The sequence below is a fragment of the Zootoca vivipara genome, chromosome 11 (genome assembly GCF_963506605.1).
Source record: "Zootoca vivipara chromosome 11, rZooViv1.1, whole genome shotgun sequence".
Lineage (NCBI taxonomy): Eukaryota > Metazoa > Chordata > Lepidosauria > Squamata > Lacertidae > Zootoca > Zootoca vivipara.
In genome coordinates this window covers 4,424,416-4,445,983 of record NC_083286.1, presented here as the reverse complement: position 1 = coordinate 4,445,983, position 21,568 = coordinate 4,424,416, and the positions used below count along the sequence as shown (strand labels likewise).

The 21,568-nt window shown below is 48.5% G+C and overlaps 1 protein-coding gene across 8 annotated transcripts in view; it reads left to right on the top strand.

Moving 5' to 3' along the window:
- The window catches only part of PRUNE2 (prune homolog 2 with BCH domain), a 142,655-nt gene that overhangs the window by 25,790 nt on the left and 95,297 nt on the right, over positions 1-21,568 (top strand). For all 8 annotated transcript variants that reach the window (XR_004691591.2, XM_035100256.2, XM_035100253.2 and 5 more), the window contains exons 2-6: positions 1,299-1,403; positions 2,894-3,096; positions 10,899-11,062; positions 19,238-19,384; positions 21,391-21,485. Coding sequence is in view for 7 of the 8 variants with exons in the window: in XM_035100256.2 (XP_034956147.2) it covers positions 1,299-1,403; positions 2,894-3,096; positions 10,899-11,062; positions 19,238-19,384; positions 21,391-21,485 (714 nt within the window). In the remaining variant the exon portion in view is untranslated. The remainder of the gene's footprint in view (positions 1-1,298; positions 1,404-2,893; positions 3,097-10,898; positions 11,063-19,237; positions 19,385-21,390; positions 21,486-21,568) is intronic.

Below are 21,568 nucleotides of genomic sequence, written 5' to 3'. Positions count from 1 at the left end.
TCATATGATTTCACTAATTTTAGAAATTCATAGTCAATACAGGTATCTGATTTTGAAGTCTTAAGGATAGCAAAAGGCACACCTGAAACTATGGTGTGAGGTGCAATGGGCAGAGGCATGGCCTTCTTCATCTCCTTTAAAGCTTTTTTTAAATATGAAGGGACACTTTGGGGTTCTTTTCTCTAGGCTGATCACAGCTAGTTTCTTCAACATCTCCTGATATGTTTTGCATCATTAATCAATCTACTTAATGCTTTCTTCTGATTTTTTGTTGTTGTTGCTTAAAGGCATGTCTGTGCTGTGCCACTATTTTTCATTTTGGTTTGTCCACCTGGGCTTCCATTGTGGACTCAGGTTACTTAAAACAAATATTGGATACTAGTATCATGAAGCCCGTTAAAATAATGGGTGGCAAAGGGGCGCGCCAATCCCGGTTCCGCCTGAGGAGGCTGGAGGGATGGCGAGTGGGGCTGAGCAGGGACACACCGGCTGAGGCGGCTGAGGAGGAGGCGGGCTGAGGAGCGTGGCCCGGGCCGAGGCGGCGGGCGGCGAGTTGAGGGGGCCGCCGGGGAGGTCAGTGGCGAGGAGCGGGGCGTCACCATAGCCTCCACCGCTTGAGGGCGAGGCATGCCCGTGAGGAGCTGCGAGGGGTGGCCGGAGCTGGTGGGAGGAGGGGGTCCCGCCATTGTCCTGCCCAGAGGGGTCGCGCTCCTGCTGCTGCTGCTGCTGGAAGAGGAGGAGGAGGAAGGAGCCCAGAGCTCGAGGCGGCCGCTCCGGCTGTGAGGGGGTTGAAGGGGAGTGGCCGGCCGGGCACCAAGCTCCCCTCTCCGAAGTGTCTCTGCGCTCCAAGTCCCAACGGCTGTCCGTGGGGCACATGCGCACTAGCGCAATCCCACGGACACAGGGACTGGACGCAGAGACACTTGGACTTTATTATAGAGGATGAGCACAGAAAGTTGTGGGTTTCCTGCACACACCAGTAGTTTTGTTGTAAGGTGCAAAAGTGTCTCTGTGTGTACTTTACATGTATGCATATCTGTGGGAAGGAGCTCTCTGTGGGGCAGTGAAGTATCCTGGGTTATGCAAGGTCAGAAATAATCTTGTCCTCCCTCGCCCAAAGTTACAATTATTTTGTGTGCAAAATAATTTAAATGAATAAGTGAAGAAAAAAGCATTGACAATTAAGAATGAGGAGTCTGGGATCAGATCAACTTTGCAAAATATTTAGTTATTTTGAAAGATAACTTATGTCTCTATTCCCTTTCCCCCTACTATTTAAAAGCTGTCTTCTGTTTCAGAGTCGGAATAAACATTTGGATAAAGTACATGTAGTACTTGGAAATAAAACCTGTAATTTGGATTCACTTATTTCAGCTTTAACATATGCCTATTATCTTGAAAAGGTAAAGTATTTTTTACTGATATTACACTATCTTTTAAAATAATTGTAACATGTTGATCTTTTTCACCTAACTATAAAACTGGATGAGATCTATAATAAAATATTCTGATTTTATGATGGGGGAACTAATGCTGGGTCATTGCTTTATTGCCTACATTTTTCCCCTTATAGATTCATCATAGCCATCCAAAAGCCATCTCAGTTGTATAATTTCCCCTGAGTCAAGGATGTCTACCTCTGTCCACACTTGTATACATTGTCCTTAACTGTCCCTTATCATAGACTGACTGCCCTCTCCCTGTCATCTGCCTTGCACTATTATCATCACAATCCCTCAACCATCCCTCATAAGGCTTGGTTTCCAGACCCTTTATCATCTTGGTTGCCCTCTTCTGCACACACTCCAGCTTGTCAATATCCTTGAATTGTGGTGTCCAGAACTGGACATTGTGCTCCAAGGTAGAGTAGAGTGCCCACTAGGACTCCTCCTCTCCAGGGTCTTTCCCACAGTCTCAGGCTGCATCTGCACACAACCCCCCTCTGTTCTGCCTGTTTTATTTCTCTACAAGTTCTGGATGACCAGTGGGGAGAGGAGCTGGTCGCATCAGGAGGGGGAGACTCCCTGGATTCTTTGGCAGCCTGTCTCCACTCTGCCTCTTGGCCCCTCCAGCCTCCGCTGCAGTCTCAGAGTCAGATTCTCTCATAGTCTGCAGAGTCGCTGCAGTCTCTCTGCCAGAGCCACAGCCTCTTCCTGTTCTCTAAACCCTGCCACCTCTTCTGCTGCTGGCACCTCCCCTCCCCCAGTCTGCTCCTTCTCCCTCTGACCACTCATTGTCACCCCACCAGCAATCCCCTGGCTTGGAGCCTTCTTCCCCGGAGGTTCCCTAGGGGGTTCTCTGGCTGGTGCCTCCCAACACTCCTCTGCATCCGACAAGTCCACGATACCTGCCATCACCACACTTCTCTCCCTTTTCTGTGGAGTGGCAGGAACCCCTCCCCCCGAGTTCCAGAGCATGGCTCTTGACAGTCTTGCTTTTTTGTGACACATCTTTCCTTGGGTGACCTTCCTCTTCCCAAGGGGCACCCTGCCTGCATCTCTGTTCTAGGACAATCCACTCTGATCTAGCAAGAATTTTCTCATCTGGCTCAGTAGCTCAAAGTTTAGCTACATGGGCCTCAGGTTGCTGTACCTGCTCTTCCAGCAAGGCAACTTGAACTTGCTGCTGGTGTAGTTTTACATGCTTTCAGGCAGGAAGGCAAACATGGCACAGGTGTTGCAGGTCACTTCGGTAGTTCCCTCACCTTTCATGTCTCTTGATCCTGTGTGCAGACGCACACCATGATGTATACCTCCCCCCCCACACTTGTGAAAGAAGAAAGTAATGTATGAAATTGCAGTGATGAAAAGTTTTAAGTGCAAGCCTGTCCATAATGATAAATTATTCACAGTTTTTGAGTACTTTCTAATTCACAGGGATTGTCTGTTTACAGGTCAGTCCACCTAATATTCTGTGCTTGCCTGTACTGAACATACCAAGAAGAGAATTCTGCTACTACACAGAAACGAGGTTTATTTTGGAGGAACTGAATCTCCCAGAGTCTCTCCATACCTTCTGTGATGAAATCAATTTGTATCAGCTGAACAATGAAGGGAAATTGTCTCTTACACTTGTGAACAGCAGTGCACTAACAAGGTATCGTGCTCCATATCTGATTACTAGCAAACTCAGCTTGAACTTGGCAAGATTTACCATTGGCTGCTCCTGAAAATCCCAAGTGTGAGACTTGCCTTTGTTCTCGTCAGAGTTCAGGCTGTTATCATGATGAATACACAATGAAACGATTAAGACATCAAAACTCCTTAACTTTTCTGTACTTATTTACACAGTTCATGATTACAAAGATCACATGTTGGAGATCACACACTCAAGTCATGAATGTTCTATCTCTTTATTTCTCTCTCTGCTTATATCTCTTTCTTGCCCAGCAATACATAGATATGCTCTGAGTGGTACAAGAATGCCTAGTTTTGAGGGGTGCTGTGAACTCTTCCCTTGCTTGATCTGTGAATAGAACACAGAATTTCTGGATGGGGTTGTTCAGAAGGGCCCTGTGTTTCATGCACTCATACAAAGCTGGTTTAATGACAAGGTGCTCATGAATGGCATCATCAAGAACACATTAAAGGCTGAGTGCTTTTCAACTACTGTGTCCCATCAGTGTATGGATTTCCACTTGGCAGAGGGACTCTCCCCTCTCTCCTCCCCCCATGTGAGTCCCACATCCTCTTCAGATCTGCTCCAGGGGGTGTGGGGGAAGCCCTAGAACAGATTAAGGGTGTGTGTGGGATAATGTTCTACTGCACAAGAAGAAATCCTTGCACTGACAGAACGAGAGACTTTAGTGCTGTGTTGGATTTCACCCCATGGGCCAAATGAGGTGTGATTTGAAATGCAGTTGTGCAACTAAAGTGGAAACTTTAAAAAATGGAAATAGCATCTGTTGAGGGCACAGCTGATAATTATTCAGATGACAGCAGAATTTAAGCATTTCCTCATCTCTTCCTCTAGAGCTGATATTTGCTTTCAGGGTGGGTGGGAGAATTGAACCCCCTCTCCCCACCAACTGATGCCAGTTGGATTATTTTTACACACAAAAAATGTTGCTTTTAAAAAGATGAATAAAAAGTGCTTTTTTCTGGGGGTACTCAAGGTACGCAGTACAGGCACTTTCTTCTCCCTCCCCCTCAAATGTTCTAAGTGTGACACTTACTGTGACAACTTCATGGTGAGTACTGTTGGGAGCTGGCCAGAGTGGCTGAGGAAACCCAACCAGAGGGGTGGGGTATGTACGTATGTACACACACACACACACACACACACCTTTTTTCTATATATAGAAAAGCACTGGGAACAAACATTATTGGTGAAGGTGGGAACTGGCAGGAGATGGAAAGAAGAGAGAGATTCCTTCCCTTCTTCAATTCTGGTTTCTACCCTCCTTTCCCCACAGTAAATCTTTAAAGGGAAGCCACATTTGGCAACTTGCTGAACTCCACCCTTCTACAGAAATGGCTGGGGAGCGGTGGGGAGAGATGGTGCTTTGCTTCCTCTCTGGCAGCATATGTCAGAGCACTAAGCAGTTGTGTATCCTCCTTCCAAAGATACACTGAAGATGAAGTTGGAGGGTGGGTAGCTTTGGGGAAGAGACAAAGAGCACTTAAGCAAAATAAATTTTGGGTTACTTTTTGTGTATATTCACAGATCATGTCAAGTGTTTTTGGGGACTAGCAGGGAGGGCAGGCAGGCTAATGCCTCTCCATCTCACCATTTAAAATGTGCTAGTTTGATATCCTGTGGAACTTCTTTGCACAATGCAGGAAGTAATAAAAGGAAAAACTGTGTGTGAATCAAACTTCCTCTTTTTCAGCTTCTGACAAAATGCAAAGTGCAGCTTGTGTAACAACCCTGTGAACCCATCCTGCTGGGAGGAGTGGGTGACAGACATATAGAGGCGGTGTCACAGTGGCCGGAGTGGACTACTTCAGAGTAACGACGCTACGCAGCTCTGCATTTTATTCTTTTATTGGTGCTGCGTATTTACAGTGCTCAAGTCATTGCTATTTACACGGAGCGATGTTGTCAGTCGGTTTCAGAACCTCCTAATGGCTTTTGGCGCGTCTTTCTCCAACACAAAAGCTTTGGCAGACCCATCCTCTTGCCCCTCCTCTTCCTGCGTAATTCTGGAGTTGGGGGGATGGGTCTTCCCCCCTTACTTGCCCCTTCCTGTCCCACCTGGGACCCTGGCTCCTCTACCTTGCCTGAGCCTCGGACACGACTTCCTGCTTCCCCACTGGAATCGGAACTCTCCCTGCTTTCCCCTTTGCTCGGGGACGGGCTTGAACTCAGGAGGGGAGGGACTTCGCGATATCCCCTGTCCCTCACATCCACCCCCCTCCCAAGCTCTCCTTCACCCCTCCCCAGGCCCCCCCCATGTGTCGGTGACGACTGGAAGCCTAAAAACTCGGTGCTCTCCGAGCCCGTTGGTGTGAACACCTCCCCCCAGTCCTGCGAGCCCCCCCCTTCCGCCTGGGAGGACGGGAATCCTAAAAAGTCCGTGGCGTCAGAGCTGGTGGGGGTAAAAATGTCTTGCCAATCTGCTCCTTCCTCTGACTGGGTGGATCTTGGCGACACCCATACCTCATCCTCTGGTTCCTCAAACTCCGCTTCCCAGCGCCATGGTGAGCTGTTCTCCCGTGCCTCCTCCTCCTCCCCCTCCCTTTCCATGTGCCAGGGCTTGGGTCTGTGGGGAAAGAGGGCGTGAAATTCTTCCACCAAGAATTCCTCCTGTATCTGAGTGGCGGGAACCCATTCATTCTGGGACGGTGGAGCATCCTCCCATGCCATGAGGTACTCCAGGCCCCCCACCCCCCACCTTGAATCCAGGATGGCCGTGGCCTCATTGAGTTGCTCCCTGCTTTCCCTCTCCCCCCCTCCCTCGGGGGTTTGTTCGCTGTCTCGGAGCCTGCTGCTTTCCCTGTACGGCGACAGCAGCGATCTATGAAACACTGGATGCACCCTCATGTCCTCTGGCAGTGCCAGCCTGTATGCCACCGGGTTGACCTGTTGCGTGACCGTGAAGGGGCCCAGCCATTTGGGTGCCAGCTTTTTGCACCTCCCTCTGGTGGGAAGGCCCTCCGAGGACAACCACACCTTGTCCCCCACCCTGATGACCTCCCCTTGTCGCCTGTGGCGATCTGCCCCCTTTTTGTACGCTTCCTTGGCCCTCTCCAAGTGTTCTCTGAGCTGCTGGTGCACCGTCTCCAGTTCCTCTGCCCAATCCTCAGCCTGTGGGCCCTCCTCCTCCTCCTCCCTCTCCCTCTCTGGGAAAGATCTGAGGTCGCGCCCGTAATTGGCCTTAAAGGGCGACACCCCTGTGGAGACGTGCACTGCATTGTTGTAGGCAAATTCTGCTAGTGGCAAGCGATCCACCCAGTCCGTTTGCCGCTGGCTGACGTAGCATCTCAGGTACTGCTGCAGAATGGCGTTGACCCTCTCCGCTTGTCCGTTGGTCTGCGGGTGTCTAGCCGTCGACAAGCTGACCTCCACCTGCAGGAGGTTCATGAGCCGCCGCCAGAACCTGGAAACAAATTGGCGGCCACGATCCGAAATAACCCTTAAAGGTAATCCATGCAGTCTGAAAACGTGATCAACAAACAGTTTGGCTGTCTCTTCTGCCGAGACTGCCCTGGCACACGGTATAAAGTGACACATTTTGGACATGAGGTCCACCACCACCAACACTGCAGTCTTACCCCTGGACGAAGGCAGATCTGTGATGAAGTCCATGGACACCACTTCCCACGGCCTGTGTGGTGTGGCTAAGGGCTCCAGCAACCCTGGTGGCGCTGCTCTGACCACCTTCGCCCGCTGGCAGGTGGTACAGCCCCTTACATAGTCTCGAACATCTTCCCTCACCCCTGGCCACCAGAAGTGTCTCATGACTAGGTGAGTGGTCTTGTCCCTTCCAAAATGCCCCGCTGTAGGGTTGTCGTGCATCTGCTTGAGGACCGTACGTCGAAGCTGGGTGGTGGGTAGGTACAGCGCACCCTTGTAGAAAAGCAGCCCTCTGCGTTCTGCAAAGTCTTTTGCCTGCTCCCTCCCCCCTCTCAGTTCTCTGAAGATGCGGTTGGCAAATTCATCCGCTGCCGTCAGTGCTGTGAGTTCTGCCTCGCTCACCACTGCTGCTCCGCAGGACCATGCCGACGGGGGGAAAATGTGCCTTGGGGCTGGTGGCGCCTCCTCCTCCATGTACTCTGGCTTGCGGGAGAGGGCATCCGCCCTGACATTCTGCTCTCCTGGGATGTAGTGTATGGAGAAGTTGAAGTTCGAGAAGAACTCCGCCCACCGTATCTGCCGCTGGTTGAGCACCCTGGCAGTTCTCCAGAACTCCAGGTTCTTGTGGTCTGTGCACACCTGGATGGGGTGCTTGGCGCCCACCAGGAAGTGTCTCCAGTGCTGGAACGCCGCGTGGATCGCCAGAAGTTCCCGATCAAAAACTGTGTAGTTTCGCTCGGGCTGGGTCAACTTCCTGGAGAAGAAGGCACAGGGTCTCCACTCTCTGTTGGCGTCCAGTTGCAACAAAATGGCGCCCACAGCCTTATCAGAAGCATCTGTTTCAATGCGTAGGGGCGCGTCCTGAACCACGTGGAACAGGTTCTGGTCTGAGGCGAACACCCTCTTGAGGCTTTCGAACGCTGCTTGCGCCTCTGGTGTCCACCTGAACTTCTGCTTGCCTCTCAGGCAGTCAGTGATGGGAGCCGTAACTCGAGAGAAGTTCTTGATGAACTTCCTGTAGAAGTTGGCAAAGCCTAGTAGGCGTTGGGCATCTTTGCGCGTCCTGGGGCTGTGCCAGTCCAGGATGGTCTGCACCTTGTCCTTGTCCATTGCCAGCCCCTTGTCTGACAGCTTGTAGCCCAGGAAGTCCACCTCCTTGGTGTGAAACTTGCACTTCTCCAGCTTCACATACAGGTGGTTCTCCTTCAGGCGCTGTAACACCTCCCTGACGTCCTTCACGTGCTGCACTGGGTCGTTGGAGTAAATAAGGATGTCATCCAGAAAGACCAAGCATTTCCTGAAGAGTAGGGACCCCAGGACGTGGTGCATGAAGGCCTGGAAGCATGCTGAGCCCCCTTGCAACCCGAAGGGCATCACCAGATATTCAAAAGAGCCCAGAGGCGTGAACATCGTGGTTTTCCACTCATCGCCTTCCCGGATCCTGATCAAGTTGTACGCCCCCCTCAGGTCTAGCTTGGTGAAAATCTTGCCCCTGCGTGCCGCTGTCAGGAGATCATCCACTCTGGGCATGGGGAAAGCCACTGGCTCTGTCACCGAATTCAGCCGTCTAAAATCCACCACAAGACGGCGCTGTTGCGTGTCTTTCTTGTCCACCCAGAAGACCGGGCTGCCCCCTGCTGCCTTGCTTTCTCTGATAAACCCCCGCTTGAGGTTCTTGTCGATAAAAGCGCGCAGATCCTCCAGTTCCTGGTCTGACATGGCGTACAGCTTGGCTGGGGGTATAGTTGCCCCAGGCACCAGGTTGATCTGGCAGTCAAAAGGCCTGTGTGGGGGCAGGTGGTCGGACTCCGCTTCACTGAAGACCTCCTGCAGGTCCCAGTATGGTTTGGGTATCGCCTCACCCCCTTTGACGTGCATGGTGGCCACCGTGGCTATCGGAGGCCCCTCCCCTGGTTGGTGCTGCATGCAATGTTCCAGGCAAAAGTCCGATCCAAAAGTGATGCATCTCTGATGCCAACTTATGGAGGGGTCGTGGCGCGCCAGCCAGCTCATGCCCAAAACGATTGGGGGGTCTGAGATGGTGGTGACGTTGAATGCCAGTGTCTCTGAGTGCCTTCCAACCGTCATTCTCATGGGGGGGGTTTGATGAGTGATGGCCCCTCCCAGCAGCTCTCTGCCGTCAATGGTTGCCACGTGCAGAGGAAAATCCAGCTGCAGAAGCTGGATCTGGTGCTCTTCTGCAAAGTTCCTCGAGAAGAAGTTCGCTGACGCCCCACTGTCAATTAAGGCGAGGACTGTCAGGGGATAGCCATTAGGGAGCGTGAGCGTCACTTCTAGAACCACTCCTGCTCTGGGAGGGGTGGGCTGGCTCTGCTCCTCTCTGTGCGGGTGGGTGGGCTGGGGCTGTTGTCTGCTGACTGTGCCTGGCTGCCGCCCCTTGTCTCCTGCAGCCAGGCTTTCCCGTTTCCCTGCTGTGGTGCTGCGTCAGTGGGGGAGGGCACAACCGTTCCCGCCTTTCCTTGCCACTCCCTGCGATGTGGGCAGTCTCTGACGAGATGCTGGGGGGAGTTGCAGAGAAAGCAATTCCCACCCCTTCCCTCCTTGCGTCTTGGCGCCGCTGGGGTTTGAAAAGCCCGCGCGCGCGCGCTATCAATCTGCATGGGTTCCTGGTCCTGACTGGCCCCAGGCGTGGCTTGAAAGGGTTGTTGAGGGAGTGGTTTCTCCTGCGACCGTGGGAACCAAGCCCGCTTTGCGCGCGTTGCTTGCTTGTCGCTCCATCTGGATTCCTGCCTCACCCCCACCGCCAGAGCCGCTTTGCTCAGTTGATCCATATTACTGGGCTTTGGACCTCTCGAGAGCTCATCCTTCACCTCCTCATGCAACCCCAAGTAAAACGCCGCTTGCATTGGGGCAGACTCCAGATCCCACCCCAATCTGTGCACCAGCATGGTGAATTTCGCCCAATACGCGCGAACTGTCATATTTCCTTGGCGTAAATTATGAAGTTCCTCCTTAGTCTGGTCCATATGACTATCGGACGAATACATCGTTTTCAAACCTTCTAGAAATAGTTTGACATTCTTCATGCAAGGATTCCTTGTTGCAATTAACGGTCTTAGCCACTCCCTGGCCGCCCCTGTAAGGTGCTCCACAATAAACGCTACTCTGTGCTCATCATCAGGGAACTCATCATGGTGCAGCTCAAGAGCATACACAATCTCAGTCTCAAAGCCCTGAAACTCCTTCGGGTCTCCATTGAACTTGCTTACTAGGGTCCCGGCTCTCCTTCCTGGCAGCACTTGGACTTGGGGTGCCCCTCCCGCCTTGTTTTTCTCTGCATCCAGCTTGTTTTGGAGGTCTACCGCCACCGCCCTTAAATGCTGCTCTTTTTCCTGGAGCTCTCTCACCTGTTCCGCAAGTTGTAGCCGGTCGTCCTGGACCTTCTTAGTCTCCTCTTTAGCTGCCTTCAATTCTCCCTGCGCCTGCAGCGACAGCTGTTGCAGTTCTAGCTGGGCTTGCTCAGCGATCTGCCGCCACTTCTCCGCCTCTGACACGCTCATCCCGGCAACTCCAAAGTAGCCCAAAAATGATTAGGAGGTTGCTGTCACAGTGGCCGGAGTGGACTACTTCAGAGTAACGACGCTACGCAGCTCTGCATTTTATTCTTTTATTGGTGCTGCGTATTTACAGTGCTCAAGTCATTGCTATTTACACGGAGCGATGTTGTCAGTCGGTTTCAGAACCTCCTAATGGCTTTTGGCGCGTCTTTCTCCAACACAAAAGCTTTGGCAGACCCATCCTCTTGCCCCTCCTCTTCCTGCGTAATTCTGGAGTTGGGGGGATGGGTCTTCCCCCCTTACTTGCCCCTTCCTGTCCCACCTGGGACCCTGGCTCCTCTACCTTGCCTGAGCCTCGGACACGACTTCCTGCTTCCCCACTGGAATCGGAACTCTCCCTGCTTTCCCCTTTGCTCGGGGACGGGCTTGAACTCAGGAGGGGAGGGACTTCGCGATATCCCCTGTCCCTCACAGGCGGTTTCTGTGCTGGCATTATTTTCAAGACATCTTAAATAATAATGACCAGAATGAAATGGTGTTGCTTAACTGCATAGTATCAACTAACTGCATTTAGATGACTTTGCCATATAGTTCAGAGAAATTGCATAAAGAAGAAAACTTTTGAAACCTTTGCTTTTATAGTGAAGATAGAAATTTGGAACCAGCTGTTGTCAGAGTCATCAACCCTGAAGAGCGATGTGATGGCAACCTGGAGACCTCGGCGTCCTCTTCCTCTCTGGTAGCAAAGGAGATTCTCCAAGAGGCACCAGAGTTAATCACTCGGCAACTGGCTCATCTTCTCAGAGGTGAGAGATTGTTCTTTATATTAAATACTGAAAGGTTTAATGGAGTGTTTCTGAATCCAATCATGCAGAGAGACTGTGATCCATTCTTTGGTTAACAATCCCTTGAAAGACCATAGGAAGCTGCATGAAGGAAGCAGGGTGCAAAGAGTTTGATAAAGAGTAACATTATGTGGAACAATAAAAATGTGCATTTAAAAATAGGAATGACTAGGGTGTTAAGTGCAGATATCTGCATGTCAATTGGGTAGGAGAATATCTTCTGTGTCTAGCTTTGTTTCTGCGACATGTGGGATTTGGAAATAAATGCCATAGCACTCAGTGAATATTATCAAAGGTATATGACCTAATTTTGTCCTCTGCTGTCCTTAGGGTGGCTATTTAAACATCAAGAAAAAGGAGGAAATGCATCAACATAAAGAGGGCAAAAGAGGACTTGGATGTGCATATTTTTAGAGGTTAACTTATGTATAGATGAAATGCAAATTTAGAAATAATAATGATAATAATAATAATAATAATAATAATAATAATAATAATCCAGCTTCTTTCCTGACAGGAACTTTAAGCTAAAATAGGAACCGCTGAAAATACAGAAAAAATCATTAAAATACAATTAAACATTGATAGAAATAAAACTATATCATTACATGCATTACATGCTACCCCCATCTTTGAGCCATGCAAGATTCCAGGGAGTTGCAGACATGCTTTGCTCACGGTCTGTGTTTCCTTTTGGAAATGAGGTACAGCAGAGACTGTGGTGTTTTTTATAATATAGAGTTTATTTACACATATATACAACCTGAGCCTACAATGGAGGGTTCCCAGCGTTACAATGCAACCCAGGCCATCTGGGCGGGGAGGGGGGTTGCTGTGATTTTTAGGAAGTCACTAGTTTGCACCAGGCGTCCTATTGGTGAGACCAGGTTTTCTGAGTGCATGTTCTGGAAGTTGGGCAATAGGGGCAGTACAGGATTCCTTTTGGTATACCGACCTCCCTGCTGCACCAAGGATTCCCTGCCCGAGCTGCTTCAGGTCGTGTCGGATGTGCTCCTGGAGACACCTAGCTTGGTTGTCTTAGGGGATTTTAACATCCATGCCGACACGACCTTACAAGGAGCCGCTCGGGACTTCGTGGAAAGCATGGCCTCCATGGGGCTGTCCCTGAATAAGTCTGGCCCAACTCATAGCCACGGAAATGCCTTGGACCTGGTGTTTACCTCTGTGGATGTTGGTGATCTGACATTAAGTAAAAGCGAAACTAACGAAGTGCCATGGTCAGATCACTACCTGGTGCAACTGGACTTCTCCGCGACCCTTCCCCTTTGCAGGGAGGTGGGACCTATTCGGATGGTCCGCCCCCGCCACTTAATGGATCCAAATGGTTTCCAGAGAGTGGTAGGGGATGCTTTATCCCATGTTGATGGCCTCTCAGCCGACTCCCTGGTGGCCCGCTGGAATGTGGAGTTAACCAGGGCCATTGACTGTTTGGCTCCGAAGTGCCCTCTCCGATTGCATGGAGCCCGGACAGCCCCGTGGTTTTCCCTGGAGCTGAGGGCGATGAAACAGTCGCTGAGACGGCTAGAGCACCGGTGGCGGAAAACTCATTCTGAATCTGACCAAACATAGGCTAGAGCTCAACTTCGAGCCTACCAAGTGGCAATGGCGACGGCGAAGAGGACCTTCTTCACCGTTTCTATCGCATCTGCAGAAAACAGCAGCAGGAGACTGTTCCAGGTGGTTCACAATTTAGCGGAACCACCTTCGTCATCGGGGCCTGGTAGGGGCCCCAATATCTCCTGCAGATAAAGTCGCTCAGATTCGGGAAGAGGTAGACTCCACCGTGGGAGCAGGGCCGGGGCGGGGGAGTGCTAGAGACCTGTCTAGTCCAGTTGTGTGGGATCAATTCCAATCTGTTACCTCCGAGGATGTGGACAGGCTGCTTGGACGAGTGAAACCAACCACCTGTCTCCTTGATCCTTGCCCATCCTGGCTTATAAAAGCTAGCCGGGAAGAGCTGGGTGATGGGCTTCACGGGTTTGTGAATGCTTCTCTCTGTGAGGGAGCCTTTCCAGACCCGCTGAAAGAGGCGGTTATTAAACCGCTTCTTAAAAAACCATCTTTAGATGCGGCCAATATGGCCAACTATCGCCCAGTCTCAAATCTTCCATTCTTGGGCAAGGTGATTGAGCGGGTGGTTGCTGAACAACTCCAGGCACGCCTGGAAGAAGCGGACCATTTGGATCCCTTCCAGTCGGGATTCAGGCCTCATCATGGGACTGAAACTGCCTTGGTCGCACTGGTTGATGATCTCCGGCGGGCTAGGGACAAAGGTGACAGCTGTTTCCTAGTTCTGCTGGATCTCTCAGCGGCTTTCGACACCATCGACCATAACATCCTTCTGGACCGCCTAGAGGGGTTGGGAGCTGGGGGCACTGTCATACAGTGGTTCCGCTCTTTCCTCCTGGGCCGTGTTCAGAAAGTGGTGGTGGGGGATGAGTGTTCGGACCCCTGGGGTCTCACTTGTGGCGTGCCTCAGGGTTCTGTCCTCTCCCCCATGCTTTTTAACATCTACATGCAGCCGCTGGGAAAGATCATCAGCTCTACCTCTCTTTCAAATCAGAACCAGTGAAGGCAGTGAAGGTCTTGTGTGAGTGCCTGGAGGCGGTTGGAGGATGGATGGCGGCTAACATATTGAGGTTGAATCCTGACAAGACAGAAGTACTGTTTGTGGGGGACAGGAGGCGGGCAGGTGTGGAGGACTCCCTGGTCCTGAATGGGGTAACTGTGCCCCTGAAGGACCAGGTGCGCAGCCTGGGAGTCATTCTGGACTCACAGCTGTCCATGGAGGCACAGGTCAATTCTGTGTCCAGGGCAGCTGTCTATCAGCTCCACCTGGTACGCAGGCTGAGACCCTACCTGCCTGCAGATTGTCTCGCCAAAGTGGTGCATGCTCTGGTTATCTCCCGCTTGGACTACTGCAATGCGCTCTATGTGGGGCTACCTTTGAAGGTGACCCGAAAACTACAACTAATCCAGAATGCGGCAGCTAGACTGGTGACTGGGAGCGGCCGCCGAGACCACATAACACCGGTCTTGAAAGATCTACATTGGCTTCCAGTACGTTTCCGAGCACAGTTCAAAGTGTTGGTGCTGACCTTTAAAGCCCTAAACGGCCTTGGTCCCGTTTACTTGAAGGAGCGTCTCCACCCCCATCGTTCTGCCCGGACACTGAGGTCCAGCTCCGAGGGCCTTCTGGCGGTTCCCTCATTGCGAGAAGCCAAGTTGCAGGGATCCAGGCAGAGGGCCTTCTCGGTGGTGGCGCCTGCCCTGTGGAACGCCCTCCCATCAGATGTCAAAAAGGAAAACAGCTACCAGATTTTTAGAAGACATCTGAAGGCAGCCCTGTTTAGGGAGGCTTTTAATGTTTAACAAATTAGTGTATTTTAATGTTTCTGTTGGAAGCCGTCCAGAGTGGCTGGGGAAACCCGGCCAGATGGGCGGGGTATAAATGATAAATTATTATTATTATTATTATTATTATTATTATTATTATAAAAAATATTTTTTGTTTCGACTACGTCAGACCAATACGGCAACCTACCTGTAAACAATAAGATTGTTGGTCTCCCTAGTTTTGTTCTTTGTTTTTAGACTGAACTTGGACTGAACTTGAAACAGAGGACCACAACAAGAAGAGCATTGTCCTCTGTATGTGGCTGCCTAGGCTTGAGTCCTAGTTAGCATAAAATGATGTAAACAGAACAGCAGGGGCAAAAATCCAGTTAGAGTCCATCTAGTCCAGTATTCTGTGATGGCGAGATAGTGAAACACCCTGTGAAAAAGCATGTGTGAACCACGCAGGGTGGAGAGGACAGGACACCCATCTCTTGGCTGTCCCCAGCATTCATTTCTAGATAACCTTCTTCACATAGAATCTATTCTGGTGGCAATTACAAGTCTATTGGCATCTACTCCTATCCTTTCCATTTGCTTTGTGTGACCCTGAATTCTATTGTTTAGGAAGAGAATTACCTCTATTCACTTGCTGCACACCATAAAGCTTTAGATCAATGGTGGTCAACCTTTTTATACCTACCACCTACTAATGCATCTTTCTTGATGGTAAAATTGTTAGGATCTCCTACTCTCGAGTAGGACCCTGGCAGAGACACATGCCCAACTGGCATGTTCTCTCCCTCCTGGAGTGTAGTGGGCACTGCTGGGGAGGTAGGGTTTTTTTTGGGGGGGGAGGACAGTTGCGGGCATGGTGCGGCATTGGGTTTTGGCCACCTCAAGAAGTGTGTTAGGTGGAGGTGTTTTGTGGCCTTTTAAAATGTCTCTGTCGGCTGTCGGGGAGACAGGCTCAGGCCCTTGTGGGAGCCTTTTTTTGGGTTGGGGGCAGTAGACTCTGGGCTGCTTTGGGAGTCGGTAGGTGCGGGGTGTTTTTTTTTTTACTGTGTGGGTTGTGGGGGAGGCAGAGTTTTTGTTTTAGTAGAGGTGTGTTGCGGTGTTTGCGGGCGTGTTGGCCCTTCTAAGCGTTTTTTTAGGTGACGACGGTCACGGTGGGGTCTGGCGCGTTTCGTGCGTCCTGTGGAGGTGAGTTTTGGCCTTTTTGGTTTGCCGGTTTTGGCGGCGACGTTGGTGGCAGCAGCTAAAATGGTGGGCAGGCATTTGAAGCGGTGATGGCGGTGTGGCTTTGGAGGTGACAGCGCGTGATCTGCCTTTCTATTGGATGCTGCTGGAGTCTTCAGAGTGTTTGCTGGTGATATGGGCGCCACTTTTTTGCATTTAATCATTATTTTAGGTATGAAAGGTGTGGTTTAAAAAAAAACATTTTTTTTATGCCAGATCTGTCCCTGATGGGCATGGAACATTGTGTCCTAATTTGATGCAATTCGGTTATGGAGGAAGGCTGTGACATCTGCGCACGCAGTATGAACATTTATATATATATAGATAAACACATGGCAACATGGCTCCCTCCCTCTCTAGCATCAGGCAGCAAAGAGAAAGAACAAAGGACAATAGTCCCACTTCAGGAAACTCAGTAACACAAACATCTTCGTCACTTCCCACTGTGGAATGAAACCATCATGTGATAAACAACAATCCCATGACAGCAGACACGGGGAATGAATCTCCAACAAAAATTTCCTTACTGCCCACCAGTGCTCGATGGAAGGAGGATTCAGTTTGTGAACCCCCTACTGCCCACCTAGAGTCCTGAAATGCCCACTAGTGGGCAGTAGTGACCAGGTTGACAACCCCTGCTTTAGATCTTTAGAGAATCACCCCACACTTCCATGAATGGTGAGAAGTCTAAGGGAACAAATCTGGTTGAATCAATATTCTAGATACGTAGTTAGGATTGAAGATTGGGCCACGTACTAGCAAGAACATTGTAATATAGCATTTTAAAAAAACAAGCATTTAGTGCATAGACTAAATAAAAAGCTTAGCCTTTAAACAATAAATGCTAAAGGAACAAGTTTAAAAAGCAAACAGCTTAGGGATGAGCCCAAAAAGAATGGGTGTGAATTTTGTGAACATTTTGTAAACATCAGCACTGACAGAATGTGTCCACCTAATTCAGAAAGCATTACACCTCACTCTGAATAGGCTTTGTTTTCCTTCAGTAATATTGACATAAAGCTAAATCTGATTAGTTATAGAGCATCTTGACTTCATCACATTCAGTATATGATCCTTGTTTGGCTGGCACATATTAGCAAGAAGAAAGACGCCCTAAGAAGGGGGAAATGGTACAGAGCAGAGACTCGGTGCAACCTCATTATAATCTGTTTCAGCCCTTAGGCTTCATAAAGGTAAAAAAAGTATGCAAATCCATCAATAGCTAGAAAGAGATGATATTAGTAAAGGAATCAGCACCAGCAGTGCTGTGATAACAGACATATCTGTGCAAAGATTATACTTTCATGTTTAAATTGTTTTAAAGACCTGCTTTTCCCTGATACCTTTGTCATTTCTTCATGTGCACAGTAAATTACTTTTCCCCGGTGGACTTTATCAAAACCTGATTCAAGAAACAAAATACTCCTAGACGGGCTCTACTGTGAGTCAAGGCCTGCCCCATTTCTGGGCTTATGCCAGAAGCAAACAATTAGAAAACCTGCCAGAGACTTGAGCCTGTATAATTTTATTTCCCGAGAGTCGTTTACTAGGGGACTGTTGCCAAACTAAGGATCCATTAAATTGCTGAATCATTACATTTTTGGTTGGAGCCAGCTGGCAAGGATGTAATTCAGTACACTGACTGTCAGGTATCTTGGGTCAGTGCACTCTCAGAAATACCTCCTTCTGTTTATTTGTATAAGGCCTTGAAGGATGCCACAAGGAGCACAGATTGTAACATGTAAACACAGACAAATTTAAAAAGGAAACCACCATTGTAACACATGGCATAAATTAAATGCAGACTCCAAAATTCCATCCATTGCTGCGGATGGTCTAAGGGGGGGGGCGGTCCAGTGATTGGGTGGGGGGTAATTTTATTTTTTTGTTGCTCACATTGACTGTTATAATAAGTTCCCTTTTAGAAGCTTAGAAGGAAAGCTAGCATTTGAAAAGAATGTTGTTTGCAGAATGGATGGCTCACCCTTTTCTTATATGGTCACAAAGGCTGAGTGAATTGCATCAGTAGCCGTTTATAGATTTCAATGTGAGAAAGGGAAGGGGATTTTCCAAAACCATGAAAACAAATTTAAAATACAGTCAGGCAGTGCTAAGATTTGGGGAGGGCGGCAAGAAAGAGTGGGAAAACTCTCTCCTCCCCCCCCCAAGCACTTTTAGGAGAGAAAGGGAATCCAATAAGAACCTTTGGTTTAAAAAGATACTCCTCATCACTACCACCTTTAGTCCTTGTCCTCTGCAGGAGAATCTCCTGCTGCTGGACATTTTCTAGAAGTAATCTACAATAGGAGCTCTTGTCTGAGCAGATGGAGGGTACTCCATTTTTATTTCAAATCCATGGCCACCTCTGTGTAGCTGTTTTATGTCACAATCAAAGAATTAAACAAATAAAAAGTGAATTCTTTGGCAGGACAGCATCTGAATTTTGTGCACCTAATGCTATGACTGATGTGCAGAGAACCTATCCAGGAATGAATGAATGAATGAATGAACAGTGACTACTCTGAACAAGGCAGTCATCAAAGCATTAAAAAAACAGAATGAGAGTACGTTTAGCCCTGTCCCCTTTCTCCATCCCTCTGATACTTTCCCCCACAACTTTAGACAGAGTCATCTTTTGGAAGAAGGAGAATGGTATGCATTGGCATTCTGAATGGTTTCATATGCAGCTGGTTAAGAAGCCGATTCTTTAAAATAATAATCCATTTCAATTTACTTTTCTGTATATTGCTTTTGCTACCCGCAACATGTACAGATGTGCACAGTCTCAGCATTTATGTCTTGTTGTAATTGAGATCTTGAATTGGTTTGGCAAAAGCTGCTGTGCAATTATTGCTTAATTTGTTACCAATTGTTTAATTACACTGCGTTGACAAGTGATAAATTAAAATAAAATTAATCAAATAATGTTACTGTAGTTGTATTGAAGCATAGCCTTCTTGATCTTTTTTTCTGTACAATTAGGCTCACAAATCAGTGCTGATCTTCTAGTCAGCTTTAATTCTAAGCTAATGAGCCTGTGTTGCTTTACAACTTGGCTGCTGTTACCTATCACTTTGTGAACTCTGAGCCAATTGCTTAAAGTTTTTCTCTCTGGAGCAGTTGATTGTGGCTTTGAAACCCCCCCCCCCCGGGTCTGTTAAAAAGCAAATTTTTCCTTCCTTGGTGGTGGTAGAAATAATGGTTCAAAGCTAAATAAATAAGAAAATGCGGAAATGTGGAAATTCAAGTAGTCTGCTATGAATAAGAACAGGCTTCCCCAAACTTCGGCCCTCCAGATGTTTTGGACTACAATTCCCATCTTCCCTTCCCCAACCACTGGTCTTGTTAGCTAGGGATCATGGGAGTTGTAGGCCAAAACATCTGGAGGGCCGCAGTTTGGGGGTGCCTGAATAAGAAAGACCGAAAAGAAATAAAAGGATAGCAGGCCATTTCTTTAAATAGTCATGACTTTTAGGGCTGATGTGGGAAAGAATATTAGTTTCTGTCTTCTGGGCTAACTTTCTCCTGTTAACACTTCAGGGAGCATCCTCTCTTTAGCCATGGATCCTGAACAAATTACTGGAGAACAGGAAGAAGTGCTTTCAAAGTTAGAGGAGAAATTCCCAGAGCTGCTGCCTCGAGAGGATATTATCACCGCTCTACAGGAAGTTCATCTCCATGCTGATGGTAAAGGGTTTTTCTCCCCCCCTGCCCTTCACTTTTTGATTGATCACTTTAGACTAGTTGGAACACGACATTCTATAAAATCAGGACACCCATTAAATGTTTTTAAAAGCACCATATACACACACAAACAAAAATCCCACCAACCTTTCACCACATGCAGTGATTATAGGATAGGTGAGCAGCATGCATAGGATCTTTTCATAGGTGGTGATACTGTCTATGAAAGAAAAGTGTGGAAACTTGTGCAGTGTATTTTATCATGGCTGTTAAACGGCTTCCCAGTGCTGCACAACGCTGCTGGTTACCAAAAGGGAGAGAGGCAGTGCAAGCAGAGTGGTGGGAGATGGCGGGTTGGTTCTGCTGCTCCACCTGCTGCTTTGTCACGTGACAACCAGAAGCAACGTGGAGCATTTGGAAGTCAGTCCCTGCCACTCCACTGGCCACTGTTGCCAGATATTGTTGGGCTAGAATTTCCATCATCTCTGACCATTGGCCATGCTGGTTGGGGCTGATGAGAATTGGAGAGATGAAATCTGAAGGGCCACAGGGTCCTCTCCCCTGGTTTACAGGAAGTAGATGGAAGAAGTGTGGCCCTCCAACATAACATTGGTATGCTGCGCATGCAGCTGGGGGGATTGAATAATAATAATAATAATAATAATAATAATAATAATAATAATTTTTATTATTTATACCCCACCCATCTGGCTGGGTTTCCCTAGCCGCTCTGGGCGGCTCCCAACAGAATATTAAAAACACAATAAAACATCAAACATTAAAAACTTCCCTAAACAGGGCTGCCTTCAGATGTCTTCTAAAAGTCAGATAGTAGTTTATTTCCTTGACATCTGATGGGAGGGCATTCCACAGGGCAGGCCCTCTGCCTGGTTCCCTGGTGCCACCACCAGAAGGCCCTTGGTGCTAGACCTCAGTGTCTGGGCTGAATGAACAAAAGTTGGCATAAAAGATAGGACTCCCAGCTCTATGTCTGGTCTCATTTCATGCACACAATTTATTTAGTTACAGGTAGGTAACCGTGTTGGTCTGACGTAGTAGAAACAAAATACCCCCCCCCCTTCCAGTAGCACCTTAGAGACCAACTATGTTTGTCATTGGTATGAGCTTTTCGTGTGTATCTGAAGAAGTGTGCATGCACACGAAAGCTCATACCAATGACAAACTTAGTTGGTCTCTAAGGTGCTACTGGAAGGAATTTATTTTTTATTTTGTTTCTACAATTTATTTAGTTTTTGAACATTTAAAATAGGCCGTTTACTCAAAGGAGCATGACACTGTGGCTGCTGCTGTTTTGGCTGCATTTCTGGTGGGTGAGATAGAATACATGGTGATTATATTTACAGGTCAAATATTAGAAATTTGGACACTGTGGAACCATCAGGCACAGTTTCTTAGGGCTCAATCCAAACTACCGCCCTGCTATTGGGCCTTTGCAGAGTGATAGGGCCACTGTTGCATCCACAGCCCTCCTGCTCAAAGCACCTGCGGTGGGAAATGGTGGGTGGGCAGGACCAATGCTTTCATGTGGTAAAGAGAGTATATTGGGGAGAAAGTGGCTCCTCGGCTGGCTCAGCCATGCCCAGTCCTCAGAATGCTCTGTATTGAAGCATTCTGCTTCTTCCCTTGGTGACGGCAGGAGGGAGGAGACGGGGCTTATGTGGGGCTGGGAGAGATTTGGGTAGAAATACACTTCCACCTAATCCACTCCTCCAAGTCTAGTGTAAGAGGGTTTGCATTGCTCTTTTATGGTGCTTGTACAGCAAAATATTGAGCCCGCAGTGATTTATCACAGTTTTTCTTCAAGGCAAAAAGGGAGCAGATTTACTTTTTACATAGTAGAAATGAATTGTTATTTGCTTAGTATGACAAACAAAACCATTATTCAGTATTCAAAAACATCCAGTATTCTTCTCAAAGTCAAGTTCTTTGTTACATTCCAGTTCGCTGATTCTTAGTATGTATGAATAATTTTCCTGTCTGTCCCACAGGGCTAAGGATTGAGGAGGCCATGCTCAAGGATCTAAAAGAGGTGTCCGATGGAGAAATCAAAGTAGCTGTTAGCACTGTGTATATGAATTTGGAGGTACGGAGAAAGCGAAATGGGATGGGATTGTTTAGCTGTGCCCACAGTGTTGTTTGCTGCATTGCATGAGATGTGTGCCACTT